The sequence below is a fragment of the Branchiostoma floridae genome, chromosome 8 (assembly GCF_000003815.2).
Source record: "Branchiostoma floridae strain S238N-H82 chromosome 8, Bfl_VNyyK, whole genome shotgun sequence".
Lineage (NCBI taxonomy): Eukaryota > Metazoa > Chordata > Leptocardii > Amphioxiformes > Branchiostomatidae > Branchiostoma > Branchiostoma floridae.
Window position 1 is genome coordinate 9,388,502 of NC_049986.1, and position 19,073 is coordinate 9,407,574.

A 19,073-nucleotide genomic window follows, 5' to 3' on the forward strand; every position below is an offset into this window, starting at 1 on the left:
CTTCCCATTCCCTCCCCTCCTCAAGCTTTCTGTTTTGTTTTTAATTCTTGAAATTTCTCATTTCCTTTCATTCTATTTTTATATTTTTCATCTTTATTATTGACATATTCAGAAGACTTCACTACAGAATCAGAAAAATAATTGAATGACACCTTTTTTACTTACCTTTGGAACAACTACATGACATTGTATTAAAACATTTTATCTTTGTATTTAGTTTAGATTTTTTCTTTCATTCAAAATTGATTCTCAAGTGTCAGAATAATATTCAGTACTCAGTCCTAATCTGAGGTGTTTAATCCAAACACTTAGGGGCTCAGTAAGCTAGCAGCCACATCCAGACATAAGTTGTACAGCTCATGACAAAGTAATGAAGTACAAATCCTTGTATAAATGGATACCAAAATTCAAATCATTGACATTTGAGTTGTGCACCATATTTCTATGTTAGTCTGGAAGCTTATTGATCTGCCTCAGGCTAGTACATGTACATTGTGTTAAACACTGTGCGTGTTTGTGTTTCCAGTGGCAGGATATCATACACTGATATGTTTGACCTGCTGAAGCAGCTCAATCCACCACTGGGCTTCGGAAGGAAGTGTCCTGCTAGAGTGGCCTATAAGGTCAGGGAACACCTTGTTTATATAATCTTCTTTTCGTATGAGAACTCCAAAGAATGTCATTTGTTGTATTTTCAAGCATAGTAAACTTTGGCCAAAAAAGGTACAATTTTACAGTAACTTATTTTACCTAGATACCTAGTACCTTGACCTCCTATTTTAAGGACTCTTTAAAACTTTAAATAAATTCTCAACATGTTTGTCTAGTTATCCTTTTTCTCAGGGGCATTAACCTATACCCATAGGGTTTTTAAATAACATCAAGTCAATGAACAGTGGTTTTAAATTGTCGTACTGTAAACAGAACATTGCAGTTTGAATCTACTGTCCATTGACTTAATATCCCTAACTATCCTGTTTTTAAAAACAACGGACATAGGTTAGTCCACAGAAAAAGCTGAACTATCATTAGTGTTCATTGCATATGATTGCTGAGAATCTAAGGTGGAATTCAATGATTGTGTATTAATCAGTACAGGCAGTGTTTACATTTGTTTTATTTTGCAGAGGTTGATCCGAATGAACATGGCCGTAGACGACAACAAGACCGTCCATTTCACCACCACCCTGTTTGCCTTGATCCGGACTTCTCTCAACATCAAGATAGATAAACGTTTGTGCTGTCCTTTATATCTTTGTTTTACACTTATTAATGTAATAAGGTATTACTTATCAAGTTTCTATGCCACGTGGATATTTTTCTGATTTAAAAGTTGGTATGATAGTTCTTTGTTTCTAACGGTTATCAGTCAAGTCTTTATTTTTTTGCTGTAAACAATCTCCTATCTATGAAATTCAAACAAGCAAGGATATTTGTCTGATTTAAGAACACAGTTGCAAGACTTCAGCCAAATGTAGAAACATTGGATGCTAGCAAAAGCTATACTCTACATCACAAAAGACACAAATCTACTACCTTTTTGTATAAACTCTTGAAGCCTCTGTCACCCGTAGCCCACCATGGCCTCGTAACCTTCTCCAGACCATAGTCGAGAGTTACAAAGTAATGTAATCTTGAGTAAGGTCATATGTTGTTGGGAGTTGGTCAGCAACATAGCCTACTAAATCTTTCTTTAAATGCTGTCTGTGCCTGCTGACTATTGATTTTGAAAAATCAAAGTTGGAAAAGCCATACTCCACTTGGATGTAATCGGAAGGGCAAACTGGAACTAGAATAGGATGGATTCCGGTGAACTCTCAACCCAACGTGGCCTTGGTTGCATGGTGATAGGACTGGAGCAAAGTCATGGGAGGGTCCCGAATGTGTGTCAGGTGCTCAAGAAACTCCTGTTATATGAGGACTGTAGTTCTTAACTTGACTTCAAACTTGTCTCCTTACAGCTGAGCTACAGAACAAGGCAGATCGAGAGCTGAGAGACGCCTTAATCAACACCTGGCCACAAGTGCCCAGGAAAACCATCGACATGCTCATGCCACCTGACGAAGGTACAGAGCAAACCAGTACAATCGACGAACATAACACATTTCTGTCATGGTCGTTAAATGTCACGGGTAAGGTGGAGGTTACTAACAGGTGTTTCGTGTTCCCCTTTGGTGGCTTCAACTCTCCAGCTCTGTTGCCTCATCTCTACTCCAAGACCAGGCAGGAAAGATTCACGAAAAAAGTATCCAAGAAAAAAGCCTCAGTCTGCAATACCAACAATCTTATAGGCAGCCCACACATAAATCAAGCTCAATTGCTATGTGCAACTGAAAGCTCATGATCATAGCATGACATTTGTACTCAATTTTAGATACATGTGTATCAAAACCAGAAAACCTGTCATAGTACCACAGAAATCTGCTAGAGGGAAGGGGGGGGGGGCACGACTGAATTTGTCCTTGTTTCGCCCACACGTACTGACATACTAAAAAATGGCATAGATACATGTACATGAATAAATTTTTGAAGTTATGATATCCAACAAAAACATAAGCTACTTTTGTAATAGTCAAGGGTTATTATTCACAAGACCTTTAAATTTACATGAAAGTTTTCATGCACAAAATGTCAATTTTACCTTTGGAAGTTCTGTCATAGTTCCAATTTTCATTAAGTTCTTGTTTGCATTGAATGCCTTTTATCATATTTGTGTAGTTGAAGCATTGATTTGTTTTTCAACTTTCAGCAATATGTCAAGCTTTTATTGATAATGCACTCATACTTTTGTATCATGAAACTGACTGGTGTGCCTTATAGTTTTGGGAAAGTTTACTTTGTGAGAAGTTTGTTTTGATGAAGCAACACATTGTCATCCCCTGGTCTTTTTCCTTTACTTGATGCTTATTCAGCATGTCACAGTTTTCCCAGTTAATGTTCAAAGCAGTTAATATTCAAAGCACAAAATTGTTAACTTTACTTAGAATTTGTTTGCTGAGAGTTTTAATGCACGTACATGTATATACACGTGTTGTGGTGCAAATTTGTTTTCTTTGATCTGTACACATTTCCCTGCATGAAAATTCACTCATTTGTAAAATGGCACAGTGTTGCAAAATTTCATCTTTTGTCTGCATTTTTGCACAAAAAGTGTGTTCTGTTTTTACTCCTTTTTTTGCAGGTACCCTGTGCTAAATGATTTTTCCATAATTTTGGGCATGCGTGGCCTCTTTCGGTTACAATTTGCCTTTAAGATTCAGCATCAATATAATAACAATATATCATGTAAAATCTAAGTATTGCAATGGAGCCCTGTAAAAAAGTAACTTTTGGACTAACTTAAATGAAACTTAGGTCACCATGCAGAATACACCCAAATTATGCATAGTTTTTGTGTACATCAGTGTCATAGGTGCAAATGTTCATTAGAATTATATCATGGCCATTTTGGGGAGAGATATGAAAAACATTCATCAGCAATTATCATTTGATAGATAATGTTTTTGAGTCGTCATGAAATATATTTGATAATCATCTTCTTGCAGAGCTGCGGAAAGACCGCCTGACTGTGGGTAAAATCTACGGAGCTCTGCTACTACATGACTACTTTAAACAGTGGAAGGCAAAGAAACTCAAAGAACAGGTGGGGAACTTAAAGTAATTCACTCTGCATGTAGATATCATTTTAAGTGTCACAGTTATGGCTGTTAAAATCATTCTCAAATAGTTTGCTGCCATTGCTGTTCTGACATTGTTGTCAACTTAATATGACCCTACTCATCAAGTTGGTGACTGTATTGCAAGTTGAACATTTTTCAGCTTGTAGAATACAGAATTTCAAAAAGCTAGATCCATTAAATGTATTTAGTAAGTTCATTTTGAAAGGTGCACTGTCTATCTAATAAAAAAAAAATTACTAGGATAGCCATGTGACCCATCAACAGCCAATCAGTGATGAGTTGGGAGAATGTGGTTGTGAAATCACTTCTCAATGATTGGAGTTGAGGATATATCATGCGACCCGTTGAAAGCCATTCAGTTTGAACAAAGTCATGTGATGCTTCTACAGCTAATCAGTGACAGCCAAGTGAATGTGGTTCTGAAATCACACTGGTTGGTGTTGAGCATAGTCATGTGACCCGTCGCAGCCAATCGGCAATTAGAAGTACAGTACATGTAGTGTAATCAGGGGTGACTTGGGGTGTGCAAAAGAAATGATCTTGTGACATTTACATTATGTATGATGTACCTGGACATTTTTTTGTTTCATTCCAGACAAGAGGCGATGGAAGGAAGGTACTACGACAACAGGTGGAGGATATTACTAACGGGTGTATTCTGTTTCTCTGTGTGTCTGTCCTTCTAAACCACTACTTTTTTAGGGTTGTGCCTGTTTCTCTCCTGAACAAGAAATTAAAGATCTCATACATTATCGATATCCCTTCTTGAAGGTTTTTTTTGGCAAATTTCTTGTTTAATTCATTATCGTGAATTTCAAGCTGATTCTGTGTATGCGTATTGCAGAAAATTGAGCACAGGGAATGATATAACCGTGCTAATCGATTTGGGACGTTTCTAAGACCTTTGAACTAACTTCCTGTCAGTGACCTCCCAGTTGTGACAAGCATGTAGAAAAGAGTGTGAAAACTCACAATACAGATGGACCAAAAAAAATGCCTATTATTTCACAGAAGTAATGGGGTTTTGCTAACAGCTGTCTTCACTTGTGCCTCTACTCTAACAGATGGAAGGAAATCCAAAGCAACCCCAGACACATTTCTTGTATAGTCTTAGCTTGCTTTTGCTTTCCTTCTTATATCTGTGCCTTTCTACTCTCTAACATGTACTAACAATTCATTGCAATCCTTCATAGAACGCTCCTCTAACTTTCAGGACGCTAAACGCTACTCCCCAGGAACTTCTACCAAGGACCTCTCTCATCTCTAACATTGTTTACAGCATGTTGCATGTCTAATACAATACCGTCAAGACTACTCTAACATTTTCACGCTGTGAATTTCAAAACATTCTGAGCCACCTTAATTTTCATGTCGAGTTTGATTTAATATCTTCCACATTCAAAATGTCTCAGGGAAGAGGAGTCATTTCTATTTCTTGTTTTGTTTTCAGAGCTCATTTTTCCAGAGAATGATCAACACCTTTACTCCCTCCAAAGAGGATGTAAGGGCAGAAAATGCGGGTCCTGCTCTACCAGGGTAGGTTTCTATCATAAACAATTTTTTTTCATAATTGGTTATGGGGTGAAGGAGCAAGGGGGAGTTTAATGTACTTCGTTTAAATGATATTTTGGGCAAAAGAAGTTTAACATATCCCATATGTAGCACTGGCTCCCATATGGTAACATGCGTATTACAGGAAATTGAGGACAGGAAACTAGATGACCTTTACATTTGGTAACCTTTCTGGGACCTTTGACCTACATTTGTAACTTCCTGTTAGAGTCCCTGTTGTGGCGAGAATGTCTCTGTACAGTGGGAAAATTTCATTGTGTTGACCTTTTTCCACAGTGCCCAACAGCCTAAACTTTTTGGAAACGCAAACTTAAATGTGCCAGATAGAGATGTAAGTATCACGTTTCTTCACATCCACTTAATGTATATGACATATGAAAGAGCAACAAAGCATACACATTCCTTTTTAAATAAATCTGAAAAATCTTCAGTCATGTTCTACGACTCTAGTATAGTCTGAATGTGGTGTGAATCACTACTATGTCTTTGGTGGACTCGCTCTGTATGTTATCACTCACAACAGTTCCACAGATAATTGCTAGGTGTCCTTCTTTTCTTACTGTGGGCTAAACTGATGCTGCAATTTTCCTATATCTATATATGTCTGTATGTTGTTGGCACTTTTCTCAGGGCAATCCACATCCAACAGCTACTGCTAGTAGCTCCAACAATCCAAACCACTCACAGGTACCAACTGTCTTCTCAGCTTTACATGTGTGCTCTCTGTGTGCATGTGTGTCTAAGCCTCATTTGCACAATTCTAGGACCGGCAGCGTTTATTTTGCAAAAGGTGGGAGCGCTGAATTGCAAGTTCAAACATATCTGTGCCAGGATCTTGTGCTAGAAGTATTATATTTGCCACCCTAAAAGGCCTACTACCTTTTTGGCAGCATTAAGGTAGTAATGAGTATGAATGCTTTTCTCAAGGCAAATTGATTTACTCACCAGGAAAAAAACACAGTGCCACGAGAAGTAATTCACAGGGTGGCAAATACAATATTTCCAGCACAAGCCAATCTGTTGACAATAGCAAATAAGCACCCCTCCAACAACAAAAAAGTCGCCCCTCCTAAAAGGTTGCAAACATGGTTTAGTGTGTGTGTCTTTCCTGTGCTACTGCGCTCTCTGATTGTTTGCGTGAATTTGGAGTGGAAAAGGCACTTTTGCAGTGTTTTAAGTTTGAAGCAGAAACAATTATATACTGTTCACACAATGACACATATTCTATGCAGATGAGAGCCACTGCAAACTTTAAGGTAAATCAATCGCAAACATTTCTAGTTTGATGGTACACAATGTACTTCATCTCATTTCAGCAATAGCACGTACATGTGCAGTATAGCATAGTATACTCTAAGTCTAGTTTCTATGATTGTTCTTTGAGAATACATTTAAGTATAGAGTGAGAAGAAAATATGAGAAGTCACCAGGTAGAAAAGGTTTGGAAATATCTTGGACTGAAAGATCAAAATTGAACTCAAGAAGCAATAGCTTAGCTAGATCTAGTTGATTGGAACAATAAAGTTTAGCATCAATATGCTGGCATTTTCAAAGAGATTTAAACTTGAACTATTGCTCATCCCAGGCAATTGAGATGAGACCTTTGGAGAACAACACGAGAACTATTGAGACAGAACCTTCAAGGTCAACCTCCATGTCCAAGTTTGGAGCACCACAGGTAACATTTTTCAACATGACTCGTGTAGTTTTGTAACGCCATGGCAACTAAATTTGTTGATCAGGTCATGCATTACAAAAACAGCAATAGATTTTCCTTCCTCTCCAGATATGGTCAATAAATGAAGAAACCATTAAAAATGGGAAATTATGTCATGTGGTAGCCTTGAAAATTTTGGCATCTTGTTTATTGCCTATCTTTTTTTGTGCTCAGTGTGTTAGAGTCATAGTCTGCAAAGGATGTCATCCATACAATATAAGTGTAATTCCTTCCTGTGGCCAAACTATGTTCTTTATTAACTTAAATCCCAGTCATTTTTTGATGTTATGAGTTCCAGACCTATTCATGAACTGATTTTTAGTCAAAGTGTCTGTTATTAACAGCGATTCCTGACTTGTTAGTAAATCATATGTGGTTGCACTGTATGTGAAATTTAGACGTTAGCTCTGTCCATGGTGCTGAAAGCCTACTAATTGTTAACAACTGTCGCCTTCATGTGAAAGCTATACTGTAAAGCTTGTATACAGACATGTTTATATCTGTAGCCAATAACAATAGTTTGGTAAGGATACAAGATACATTTTAATGTCCATCGCTGTTTTGATACCTCAGTACATAACAGTACATTTATTTTTTGTTTTGTTTTATGTTTGCAGTTGAAACAATGACGATTATTACCATGAAAGCTCATCTGCGTTGATATAGTCAATATTGAAGTTTTAAGCTGTCTTTGACAATCATTCTTTAGCAGAATACATTTGGAAATGCATGTTTGATTGATTTTTTATGTTTGCAGTGTCATGGAAGACCATCACAGAAAGAAAACCACTGTGAAAATTTCAAGATTTACAGTGTGACTGAGACTGGATTCATCTGATTACATAAAAAAATTTTGAATCATAACATATTCGTCTTTCTCCCCTGTAGTATGATAGGGATGCTGTAAGGAGATCGGCGTCCATGCAGGCCAACGGTAGGACAGGTATGTACAACGGTAATGCCTTAACAGTCTAATGTAATACATGTAACATGACCACACTGCATGTTGTCCTTCTGTACTCTACAAGGATTTGGAAAGAAAACTAACCAAGATATGTAGGGGTATGTACTAAGGTATAGCCTACTGCAGAACTTATACTAACAGTACTCACCCAATACTAACAAGGTGCTAGATGTATTTGATTAACATTAGGTTGTTTCTCTTTCTAACATGTGTTGTAATTTTAAACTGCAATTTAGAGAAAAATGTTAGTGACTTTAGATATATCTTCTTTTCTGCAAACTTGCCTCACAAAACATACTAATCTATATTGTCTTTTATTAATAAGTTCTAAATATGATAATAGAAATAATACAAATAGCTACATTGTGCATATTTAAAAAGAAGTGGTTGTTGAACAGGTTCGATTATCAGCCTTTTGATATGTTAAATAATACATTTTATACAAGAAAAAATATCAGTAGCAATAACATACTTTTACTTCTATTCAAAATGTATAGTCATACATTTAACTCTAACTTATTGTAGAGCTTTGATGATTAATCTAACAATTAAGGCACATAGTTACATGTAGCAAACTTTTAGGAAACATTTAATTTGTGATTTCCCCTTTATAACAGGTTAATTCACTGATACCTGTGTAGGTTTACAGTAGGTTCAATTTCCCCAAAATTGAATAAGGTTTCGAATATAATAACACAAGATAGCTAAGTTTCCTAAAATTCTGACATGTGAATTGTAGTCAGCAGACTAGTGCACAGCTTATATTTATTTAACTCAGTTGTTGTGCAGTACTGGTGCTTTTCACATCCATATTTTAAACACACCCAAATACACACATGTGATTTCCATCACTCCTCATCAAACCTAAGGAGCCACGTGAGTTTCATATTGATACAACAAAACATTTCTTATCTGTAAAACATTTTCTCATCTATTTTCTTTTTATTCATCTGTCTTATCTTTTTGACACTCAAGTGATGAACATTCCCATTGTTTATCATCTATCCATTCATCCAAGCATCTTAAGGTTCCCTCATCCTCTCCCCCATTGTCTGTGATTAGGGATGTTCCCAGGTCAAGTCTTTTTGAATGACAAGGATAGGAATTTACATTTTGGCTGTGTGAAACAGTTATGAAAGATTTGTTGAAAAGGACCTAGCCTAGGACCTGTCCTATTCTACCTACCTTTGCTCCTTGATTGCTTCTTTGCTGAATAGTCTGGTACGTGTAAAAAAACAAATCATCGGCATTCAAATTTTCCCCTGAATTGTGTGCAAGAATTCTGATTGGCTCGAAGTCACAGAGTTACAGAGTTCAAACAGGCATTTGAAAGTTTGACCCCATTTGAATTGCTTCTGAGAAATATTCAATTCCTGAAAAAATCTAGCACATGCAGTCATTTAAACCTTTAAGTGGAGCAACTGTTGGGTGTTCTGGAGCTTAACCCCTTCCTGCTTCCTTACATATTAACCAATACAAATTTGGTGCCAAAGTGCTACCTTAGCACGATGAAGGTTAAGTAGAATGGATTCCAGGCTAGCAATGACTTAGTGAAACCTTGGGACATCCTTGCCGTAGAATGCTGTAATGGTTCTGAAGTCTCAGACAAACATGTTGACAGCTGTAGTCTACTCCCTGCCGCAGGACCATTAAGACACAGGAGACACAGTCTCGATCTGGCCTCGCCTGCTGGGCTGGAGGCCGGGCAGTTGCAGGCCCAGGCTGCCAGCAGGTAACCCGTACTTCCAACTTCTTCTCAGGCCACACCTCTCCAGTTTACTTCTTCTCGGATGTCTTCATTTCTTCTGATTCTTGAAAAAGTAACACTATACTACATTAGGTGTAATTCTGGATGAAAGTCATCTTTAAAATGATCACATTTTGGCAACAATATATGAAGTAAGATGTCATAATCGTCTAAAGTTGAACCTTTTTTTCCATTTATCAGTACATTAAATTTTTGGAATATAACCTTTACCACACTGATGTAGCCATTTGGACCTCTAATTCTCTATTTGTTGGGGGGGTAAGGCAGCAGGGAAACAGTTAAAACATTACCAACCCTAGTTTATTGACTTTGTGGCTCCTGTGGTAAAGCATTAGAGTCTACCATGGAATGCCTGTTATATTCTATTTTACTCATTGGCTCCATTATTTCCCAAAATCCGAGAAACAAGAAATTTCATTGGTGTGGCCTGATGTTTCAATCTATGCATCTTCCCTAAAGCCATTCAAACTCCCTACTGACTTTGTGTCTCCCTTTGAAAACCTTCCCAACCGTCCTTTTCAAGTTTTTGTCAATAAGATGTCACTGTTCCAAGACGTTGTCTGGAATGTTTGCTCCTCAGATCATCATTTTGTAGCCCAAGTGTCTCCTGTTCAAAAACCTGTGTCAGCTTCTATTCCCCTAAATAAACCAGCATTGTACTCTCACTGTGTCCCTCTGTCTATCTTCTCTATGTGGTCTCCTCAACAGCACTCACTCCAACGCATTTGTTTCAACATGAAAACCACAGCACGCGTTACACATATCAGAGGTACATGTTTATATGATGTTAAATACAAACTGTACTTGCTGTCTCCAGTTGTGGACAGTACTGAGAAGAATGTATAGTGGCTTCTGTTTTCTATTGTCCAGGGAGTTTCTTCTCAGCTTGCAAATGTATACATTGATTTCTTATGTGTAATATCCATTGCATCTAAAGTTACAATGACAGTGCAAGGTACACTTGTTTTACAAAATTGGTAGTACGGTGGCCCAGAAGTACAAATAACAAAAATGCACACAGAAAATGAAGATGGAATAAAAAATCAAAAGAGCTGACAAAATTTATTTTTCTACTTCTGGGCAACCATGCAATAGCTATGGAAGGAATTCAGAGGTTGCTATATGTCCTAGTACACAAAAGACATCTAAACATGGACCTCAAACTTACACAACTGAGGGAGTGCCTCTAATTTTGTAGCAGCTTCCAGATATCTAAAACTTGTGGTGCTCTGCTCAAACAGCTTCAAAATTAGGAACTTTTCAACCCACAAAACATTCCAACCACACAATCCAGTGTACGTGTACAGTTGTAAACAGACCCTTGTAAAACTTTCCAAGTTAATAAGCATTTAACTCTCCAGTGTGGGGTGTTGTGTTGTCAACCCTGTCTCAAAGCCTGCCCATACTGTAAACATGATAACCATTAAATGTAAGTCATTGTCTTTGGACATTGTATTAAGTATTGGGTGAGCATTGTTAGTATAATGACTGTACAGAACAACATATTGTTATATAATAAGCTTGTGTGGTACAGAAGCATATTGGTGACTTTTTTTTAATTTGTTCAAAGCACCTTGCATGCGCATTGTGGAAAATCTTTACAGCACTTTTGATTTTGCATCTCTTTGGAAAAGCGTTTTTCACGAGAATGTACTGTGCCGTGCCGTGCCCGTGTTTTGGAGCATGATCGTGTTTTGTCTTGTGCTCGTGTTGTCAGTATCAAGGTCAGTTGTGTTCTTTTTTTGGTTTGTAAATTGCATGATCTTTTCTGCGGTCCTGTTTCGTTTCCAAGTGGAATGAGTTTGAAGTTTGGCATGCTTGTTGGATGTTGATTATTGGATGCTGCTGCATGGTGCCTGGGATTGAGTGGTCCACGTTGGCTTGCCTACAGGTCATCCTGCGGTCCAACAAGAGACCAATGTAGACGCACCTCTTCCACCCCGTGCTGTACCACAGCAGCCACATCTGTACAGCCAACATGAGCCGCATGTCACGGCCAACATGGCCCGGCCACAGGAGCCTTATTCTGCACCGCACGAGATACAAACAAGGCCCTCCCCCGCTCACAGACATGACCTTGCCATCCCCCAGACCACCGTTACCCGCACCCACAGCTCCAACTATCTCCAAGATGAAGAGCCAGGCAGACAGCAGCGGAGGATGCTCCCCACCCTACCCGTCTCCAGGAGTGGCATCCTCTCCGTGGGGAACCACTCCCCGCCCAAAAAGTCCTCCCCTCCAAGAACTCCCCCCAACCACACCCCCACCAGGAGAAAACGAAGTGCCTCCCCAGACCCCGCCAACCCCCGCATCCCCGCCCCTACCCACGGCCTCACCTCTGGATACGCCCAGCCACGATATCCCCATAACGATGCCCCCAGGCAGCGCCCGTCCCGTGCATCTGCTTCCATGGTGTGTCAATCACCCTCCCCGGAGGACGACCTAGCTTACGAGTACATGCCTCACCAGTCCCCCTCAGTTAACTCTGAACTGTACTACGTAGAAGACAACAACTATGAACAGGAAGGCCCATTTCCAGACGAGGAGCTAGACGAGCTTCAGTACGACAACACTTTAGATTATTTGACCTTTGAGGTTGCGGCAGCGACGTCAAATTCCCCCATGTCCCAACAGAATTCCCCGGAAATGTACGGCAGCGAAGGGAGTTACCGGAAACGGAACATGCCAGCCAGGCAAGACAGCAGCGGGATCGGCCGCTCGTACAGTGACTCTGACGAAGAATCTGATTGGTGCTAATGACAAGTGTTTTAGTCTTCTCCATTGAAGTTGAGTCACATGACCTCTCTGTAGCATCCCGATTGGTTGGACTGGACCACACGATAAACTGCTGTTGCCTATCTAGACATGGGCGCTTACACGTTAGCCTGCACGCGAGATCCAGACCGTGGATCCCAAAATGAAGGACCAAGAATTCTGTGCTCTTCAGGAAGACGCCACCGTGCAGGATGTACAGGAACTGCACCTAACCAGACAGGCTGCTGTCACGGGGAGGAACCTTGACATGTACAGCCCCAGAGGAAAACAGTTCCATCCCCTGGATCTACACTGACAATGTCAGCCACAGATGACCAAGACGTCACGTGGAGGCCTTTGTGTTGATAAATCAAAATGAAATGTGTTGGAGCATCAAACAATCATTCTGCCTTTTTATGTCATTTGACAGGCTCTTTCTTTTTATTCCCATGGAATTCTATGAGAGCCATGACGTGGACATTGTGGGGATGTCAAACCTTGTTGATGTCTGCTGTAATGTTTATTTGATAAATAAGTTGAAAATGCATGTTGGGTTCTTTTCATGCACTAGTTTACCGCCAAAGGTGGTCCTGAAAATGTGGAACAATTATGATGTCAATGTAAGCACTTGCCTGATGTTATGGTTTTATTTAAGATAGAAGAATTGGAGTGATTTTTAAAAAAATGTTATGTGCAATTAAGTCCTTGGAAGTCTTTGTTGTGACAAAATGCTGAAGTCAGACGAATAATCTCCAGGCTTTGCCTGATGTTTGTGTTGTATGACTTTTTCACAGATTATCGCAGTTTCTTACCATTTTTAAAAGAATTTACACAAATAATCGAAACCATTTTGTACACCAGAAGGTTTCTGTATTTTAGGTAAGATCCAGGAAGAGTTGTATAAATGCCAAAGCTAGAATATTGGACATGCCAAAACTATTTCCAGTGCAGTCCAGGCAAGACAGTAGCATTGTAGAGGGAAGTAATAGTATCATAGCATGAATCCTTATCCAATCTACATGTAGTGGTTGATGATTTTCTAGAAAATACAATGTATCTTGCACTACCACTTCTTGCTTGAGCAAACTGTAAAGATTTCTGCACAGATTGTATCTCAACTTTGCCCAATGTTATTACTAATACAAGGGCCTATCTTTTTCTGGCTCTGGATATAGGGGTAGCTTTTGATGGGGAGGCACCATTACTTAGCGACGGGCCCCACAATACAGTTTATAATGCCCACCTGTCCTGTAATTGAGGGAGGGGGAGTCCTCTTATCAAACCATTCCAGGAAACAACAGGACTGAAACCCAGGATCTGTAAAATGAATTTCAAATCATCTAATGCCATGAGCATTAGTCATTTTTTGGCGACGCCTCAGAGGCGAGCCAAATGTATATTATAGCATATGGTTCAAGCCAACTGGTCTATCACAGAATAACACACCATTGGTTTTGATTACAAATGTATGGAAATGCCATCTAGTATCTAGAGGCTCATTTTGAAATCAAGAACACATACATACATGGTCAATGCAATGGAGTTCTGAAGGCTAGTATTGTAGCATACAAATTCAATGAACACGAAAGACTATTCAGAATCTCAGCTTTCCAATACTAAGTTGAGGAAGGAGACAATTTCGTGGATTACTTTTATGACCTTGAATATATGGTTGACCTTGAAGGTTCCATCAAAAGTGACAATGATTATCAAAATGGTCTCATGAAAAAAAGCCTCCCTCTTCCGAACAGTCCTGTTTTTTTCTCCTGGTGGTCAGAATTTTTCTACAGAAGTTAGTGCAAAAAAAAAGATAGCGGCAAGGTGTTTGCCTTTATACATTCCTGTATAGCGTATTTGTGAGAGATATCTATCCCCCAGTGTGCAATGGAGATGTTGGAGATTACAATGGTTCCAGATTGAATACAGTGTACTTTACAATACAATAATCCAAGTATAGAGGAACGTGCACCAAGGAATGGTCAACTTGCTTCAGAATTATTGGTCACAACTCAATGATGTCAACTAAAAGGCATTCTGATGATTACAATTTTCATTTGGTTCCAGCATACTATAATTGTAAAGACAAATTATGACTGCTCGCCGATTGATAGCTTGTTTTTTCTTCACGTCTTTGTTTTACTGCCAGTGAAAACAATAATTATTGGTTCTGATATTTCAAATGCAGTAATTTTGCACGCTCATTACATGAGCAGCTTGAAGTTTACAAAAGGCCATTAGAATAAGGGAACTGAAAATATTCAAAGCAAGCCATGCACTTAATATGTTTATTTATGTACAAAAGAGGAGCCACAAGAGAGTACAATGAAATTGATGACTGTATAGACTTATTATAATTATAGGACATGGAGTCTTCTTTATTATCAAAGCCACATTTGCTTGTATGTCCACCCCTGAACAATATGCTGTAACAGTATAGACTAAATGTTTGACTGAATATTTTGGCAATTGAAGAGATCTTTACTAATATTTCTGGTTGACATCTCTTCCTTCGTATTAGATCTGCAGCTGTTTGATCAATGACAAAATTTGAATCTTTCCCAGGCCTATCAGAGGAAAGACACGATTCAGTACAGTTCTATTATGGGGCACTAATTTAGGATAAAATTCAACATTCTTAACATTGATAGTCATGGGGTAAACACGCAACACTATAGGGGATGGATTACCAAATTAGCTTTGCAATACGATACATGCAACATCAATAACTTTACAACACATTTACCTACATTTCCAACCTTGAGTCTTAACCCCAACAGCAAAGCTGTATTTGTCAGGTTTGGTTCAAATAGTGGGAGATCATCTTTGGCATAATGAGATACTACCAGAAGATTGAAATAACACCAGGTTTTCACCCCCTGTCCTAATGGGTAAGTTCAGCATGTGAGCTGCCGTTCAGGGTTCAACTAATACTGACACCTCAGGACATGGCAAAAGTCACAATTCTTTGCCAGATTAAAAATGCTTCTGTCCTCCCTAGCAGAAAACTGGACCTTAAATGATCAAAATTTACACTGGAAAAAAACTATTTGAAACTTCAGGATAATTCAATACTTAAGTTGAGGGTAGGCATGCTGCACTCGCCTTCACAACTTTCTTAAAGCTGGCCCCTCCCCTATTTGTTTATATATTAAGACTTGTTGCATGATAATTGTCATCTAGAATCATATCAAATAAAGGGTCCCTACGCCACTAAGTGTGGCTACTAGTATCTTCAGAATCTGTTAATCTCATGTAACTCATGAACTTAAACAATAAATTTTAAAATGTCATCCAGAAATATCAGTACAGATTCTCTAAACCACAAAATTGTGTGTTGTTGGCTGTATAGTGGGATTTCATCAACAAAATGAATTTCAACTTGTTTTCAATTTTTCTATTGTGACAGCTTTTATACAATTTTGCCCTGTAAATATTTGACTATGCACGTTGACATTTTCTTGAGAATGGAAAGAAGAAGAAGACCGAATGTGACAAAGCAATTCCACATCTGCCTATAGTCGTGTCGCTTCACTCCAGAAATCTGTACCGCTCAACAACAACCAGCACTCTTCCTTTTCTTGACAAATCAATAAAGATTGATACATCTCGAAGGTTTTTTCCGTGTTTTCCTTGGTCAGTTGTACACTCTAGTTACTTAGTATGTGACATTGTCCTACACAGGGACATCCAACAGCGAAACCGCCTGTCTGGATGTACCCTGCTTACTCAAATGTCACCCTTAGTTCCTGTGGACCCCAAACGAGCTGTCAGCAAATAAGAGAATAGGCCTTTCCGTTTTCAAAAGTCGTCTTGCATATATAAGGGTAGGCTCATTGATATTTGTGAGCAGGGCGGTCAGGAACTAAGGGTGACGATTGAGAAAGCAGGGTACATTCAGACAGGCAGTTTTGCCCTTGGATGTCCCTGCATAGGAGGATGATAATATGTGAATCATCATGTATAAATGATACAAATCCGATGAAAATTAATAGATGGAATAAGACATTACATGCTGCCTATGGAACACTTTTCATCATCAGGTAAGAAAGAAAATTGCGGGGAATATTTTTTGTTAGTAGTATTTTGATTCCATTCATCAAACAGAATATCATAATATGCTTCTCAGTGATGAGCTATACTTAGAACTATCTGTAGTGGTTCTATCAGACCAGGCACTACATGTACCTGTTGAACCTTGGAATCCCCCTACTGCCTAACTCTAATTTGGTTTAACCGTTAAAATGATCTCCTTGCATGACATACATTTGTACCGTTAAGTGTTGCATCATGTGGCAGAATTGGTAGGGTGTTTTGCACAGAAGCATATAGTCCTCGGTTCAAAATCCCGAATATGCTCTGATGTTGTGTCCAACCTTCAGTTACATGTAGTACAATTTGTAAAGTTTTATGTCAGCTAATGGACTAATAAAGTATGTTAAATGGAAGTCCAATGTTTAAGGAGAGCCACACCTCGAGCATGTTCAAGAACCCAACACATTTGCCAAAATGAGCAGTCGTTTATATCTTTACAGTTCAATGGCTGCAATTGGGGTAATTACTGTATTAATTAATTGTATTGAGGTCAGTGGGTGCTGCATACAGGCTGTTGTTATGGACCCTTGCCCCCGGCTGCAATACATCAAACAGTCATGTAGACTTGATAAACATCTATTAGGATGTGACTGAAAATCAAATTAAATTCACATGCAGTAGAAGTTCTACACAGTAGTTTTCATTACTGATTTAACTAATATTAAGCAAATCACAGGTTTCTTTTCTAGAGGAAGGGGTATATGTTATCCAATCAATCAAAATTAATGCAGTGTTGAATTAATATTTTATGGTATTGCCATTTTTAGATTGTTTCAAGACAGAAATCTTTAAACCTTATATAGTTACAGAACTGTACATTTGTTAGGACTTACAAAAAAGAGATCTGTGTAGTGATATCCTGATCATAATATCAGATGTTCAGGTAAATCAAAACTAAATGACTTTTATCAGACATTTACTTGTGCAATACCATTGATAATGAAAATGTTGCTGCTTGTGTTTATGTATCAAAGACATGTCATTGCACATCCTGAATGATTGCAATTTCACCTAAATTTCAGCTGGACAGTACTCTGAAGACCCGTTGGGCATATTGAACACAGGTAATGTAACAATTCAAACAACTATGCTGAGTGGCAGTATTTCAACTTAACAGCTACATGTATAGGCAAGATGCCACAATGGCTTCACATGTCATGTAACGTTACATGTATATAACAATGTTTTTGTGCATCCAGAAGGGTTCTGAGTCTACAATATTTCATAAAGGGAATTATAGCAAATTGGACAATAATTGTCCATAAATTTTGAACATATTTTTGTTTGGTATGAAAACCAATATAGTCTAAAAATATGTTGTGAACTTAATATCTTTTCCTATAAAATGTCTTTGTTTGATTTGACAGTATACAATTTGATTTACTATTTTTTCGCCATGTTGATTTGATTATATGGATTACATCTGTACGTGCATCAATTTAGGCCAAACTTTATTTGTTTGCACGCTTGCATCAGTTTTGGGATTTCCAGAGGATGACATCCATGTAATCATATCAACATGGCCTAAGTTATTATAAATGTTAACAATTTGATTATTGTCCTATTTGTTTCTCCAGCCCAGTACACCCCAGAAGCCAAGCTTGCCTACATCCTGGCCTTCTGTGACTTCCAACACATCCCGCTTCATTACCTCCGGGAGGGCTACAAGAAGCTGAACACGGTCGCCTTGAGCGAGTCCGTCCTTAGGGTAGGCAGCGAACTCGGGGGCGAGAGCGTCGACTTCTACGCCAACATCAAGCTGCTGACCCAAACACGTTACCTCATCAAGGAGGACACGCCCAAGGCCATGGTGTCCATGCGACCCTTGACCCAGAAGTGTGCGCGAGGCGCACTGTCTAACAGCGAGATCTGCTTGTACATCAACTGCCTGGCCATGACCATAACCCAGCAGTATCGCGATGGCGGGAGGGCGGCCGTACAGGACGCTCTATACGAGCACGCGGAACAGGTCCTGCTATACAGCGAGAACTACGGCGTGTATTCCCACTCCGTGGGTCTGCTGTACTTAGCGGTAGGGCGGTACCTCTCGCATACAGGACACTTTGTGGAGGCAGAGAATCACTACACCAAGGCCATGAACTGTGTGGCTGACAACACGAACACGGGACCAGACCTGGACATGGACCCGGCCTTCCTACAGGCCATCATCAACAAGGAGATGGGCAAAACATGGCACAGGTAGGGTATCATTCACTGCATTTTCTCACAATGACAGGTTAATCTTTAAAACTAATTATACTAGATTGCTAGTTGTGCATGCTACATTAATATTGTCCCAACCCCTCAAATAGAAAATACAAGAACATGTATGTTTGTGCAAAGGATAGCTTACATGTAGCTTAGTTGTATTGCATTAGCACACATATGAAAGTTCTTCTTGGTACTGTTATTGTTCTTTCATTATATACAATAATCATGATTGTTCTGTGTCCAATTATGTGTGAATTGTACATGTACACAACATAGGTCACATCAATTCTAATACACTACTGTCATACATGTATC

The 19,073-nt window shown here is 38.9% G+C and overlaps 1 protein-coding gene across 14 annotated transcripts in view; it reads left to right on the forward strand.

Annotated features, from left to right (window-relative positions):
• Positions 1–19,073, forward strand: part of LOC118421257 (voltage-dependent P/Q-type calcium channel subunit alpha-1A-like) — a 128,505-nt gene that overhangs the window by 105,581 nt on the left and 3,851 nt on the right. For 9 of the 14 annotated variants that reach the window (XM_035828464.1, XM_035828460.1, XM_035828461.1 and 6 more), the window contains 12 exons: positions 527–623; positions 1,128–1,233; positions 1,962–2,066; positions 3,546–3,643; positions 4,276–4,311; positions 5,131–5,216; positions 5,529–5,583; positions 5,883–5,939; positions 6,838–6,930; positions 7,858–7,912; positions 17,570–17,611; positions 18,125–18,746. In XM_035828464.1, coding sequence (XP_035684357.1) covers positions 527–623; positions 1,128–1,233; positions 1,962–2,066; positions 3,546–3,643; positions 4,276–4,311; positions 5,131–5,216; positions 5,529–5,583; positions 5,883–5,939; positions 6,838–6,930; positions 7,858–7,912; positions 17,570–17,611; positions 18,125–18,746 — 1,452 coding nt within the window. Of the gene's footprint in view, positions 1–526; positions 624–1,127; positions 1,234–1,961; positions 2,067–3,545; positions 3,644–4,275; positions 4,312–5,130; positions 5,217–5,528; positions 5,584–5,882; positions 5,940–6,837; positions 6,931–7,857; positions 7,913–11,592; positions 15,703–17,569; positions 17,612–18,124; positions 18,747–19,073 lie in introns of those variants that run through there. The other 5 variants (XM_035828463.1, XM_035828473.1, XM_035828474.1 and 2 more) reach the window with 5 other exon arrangements.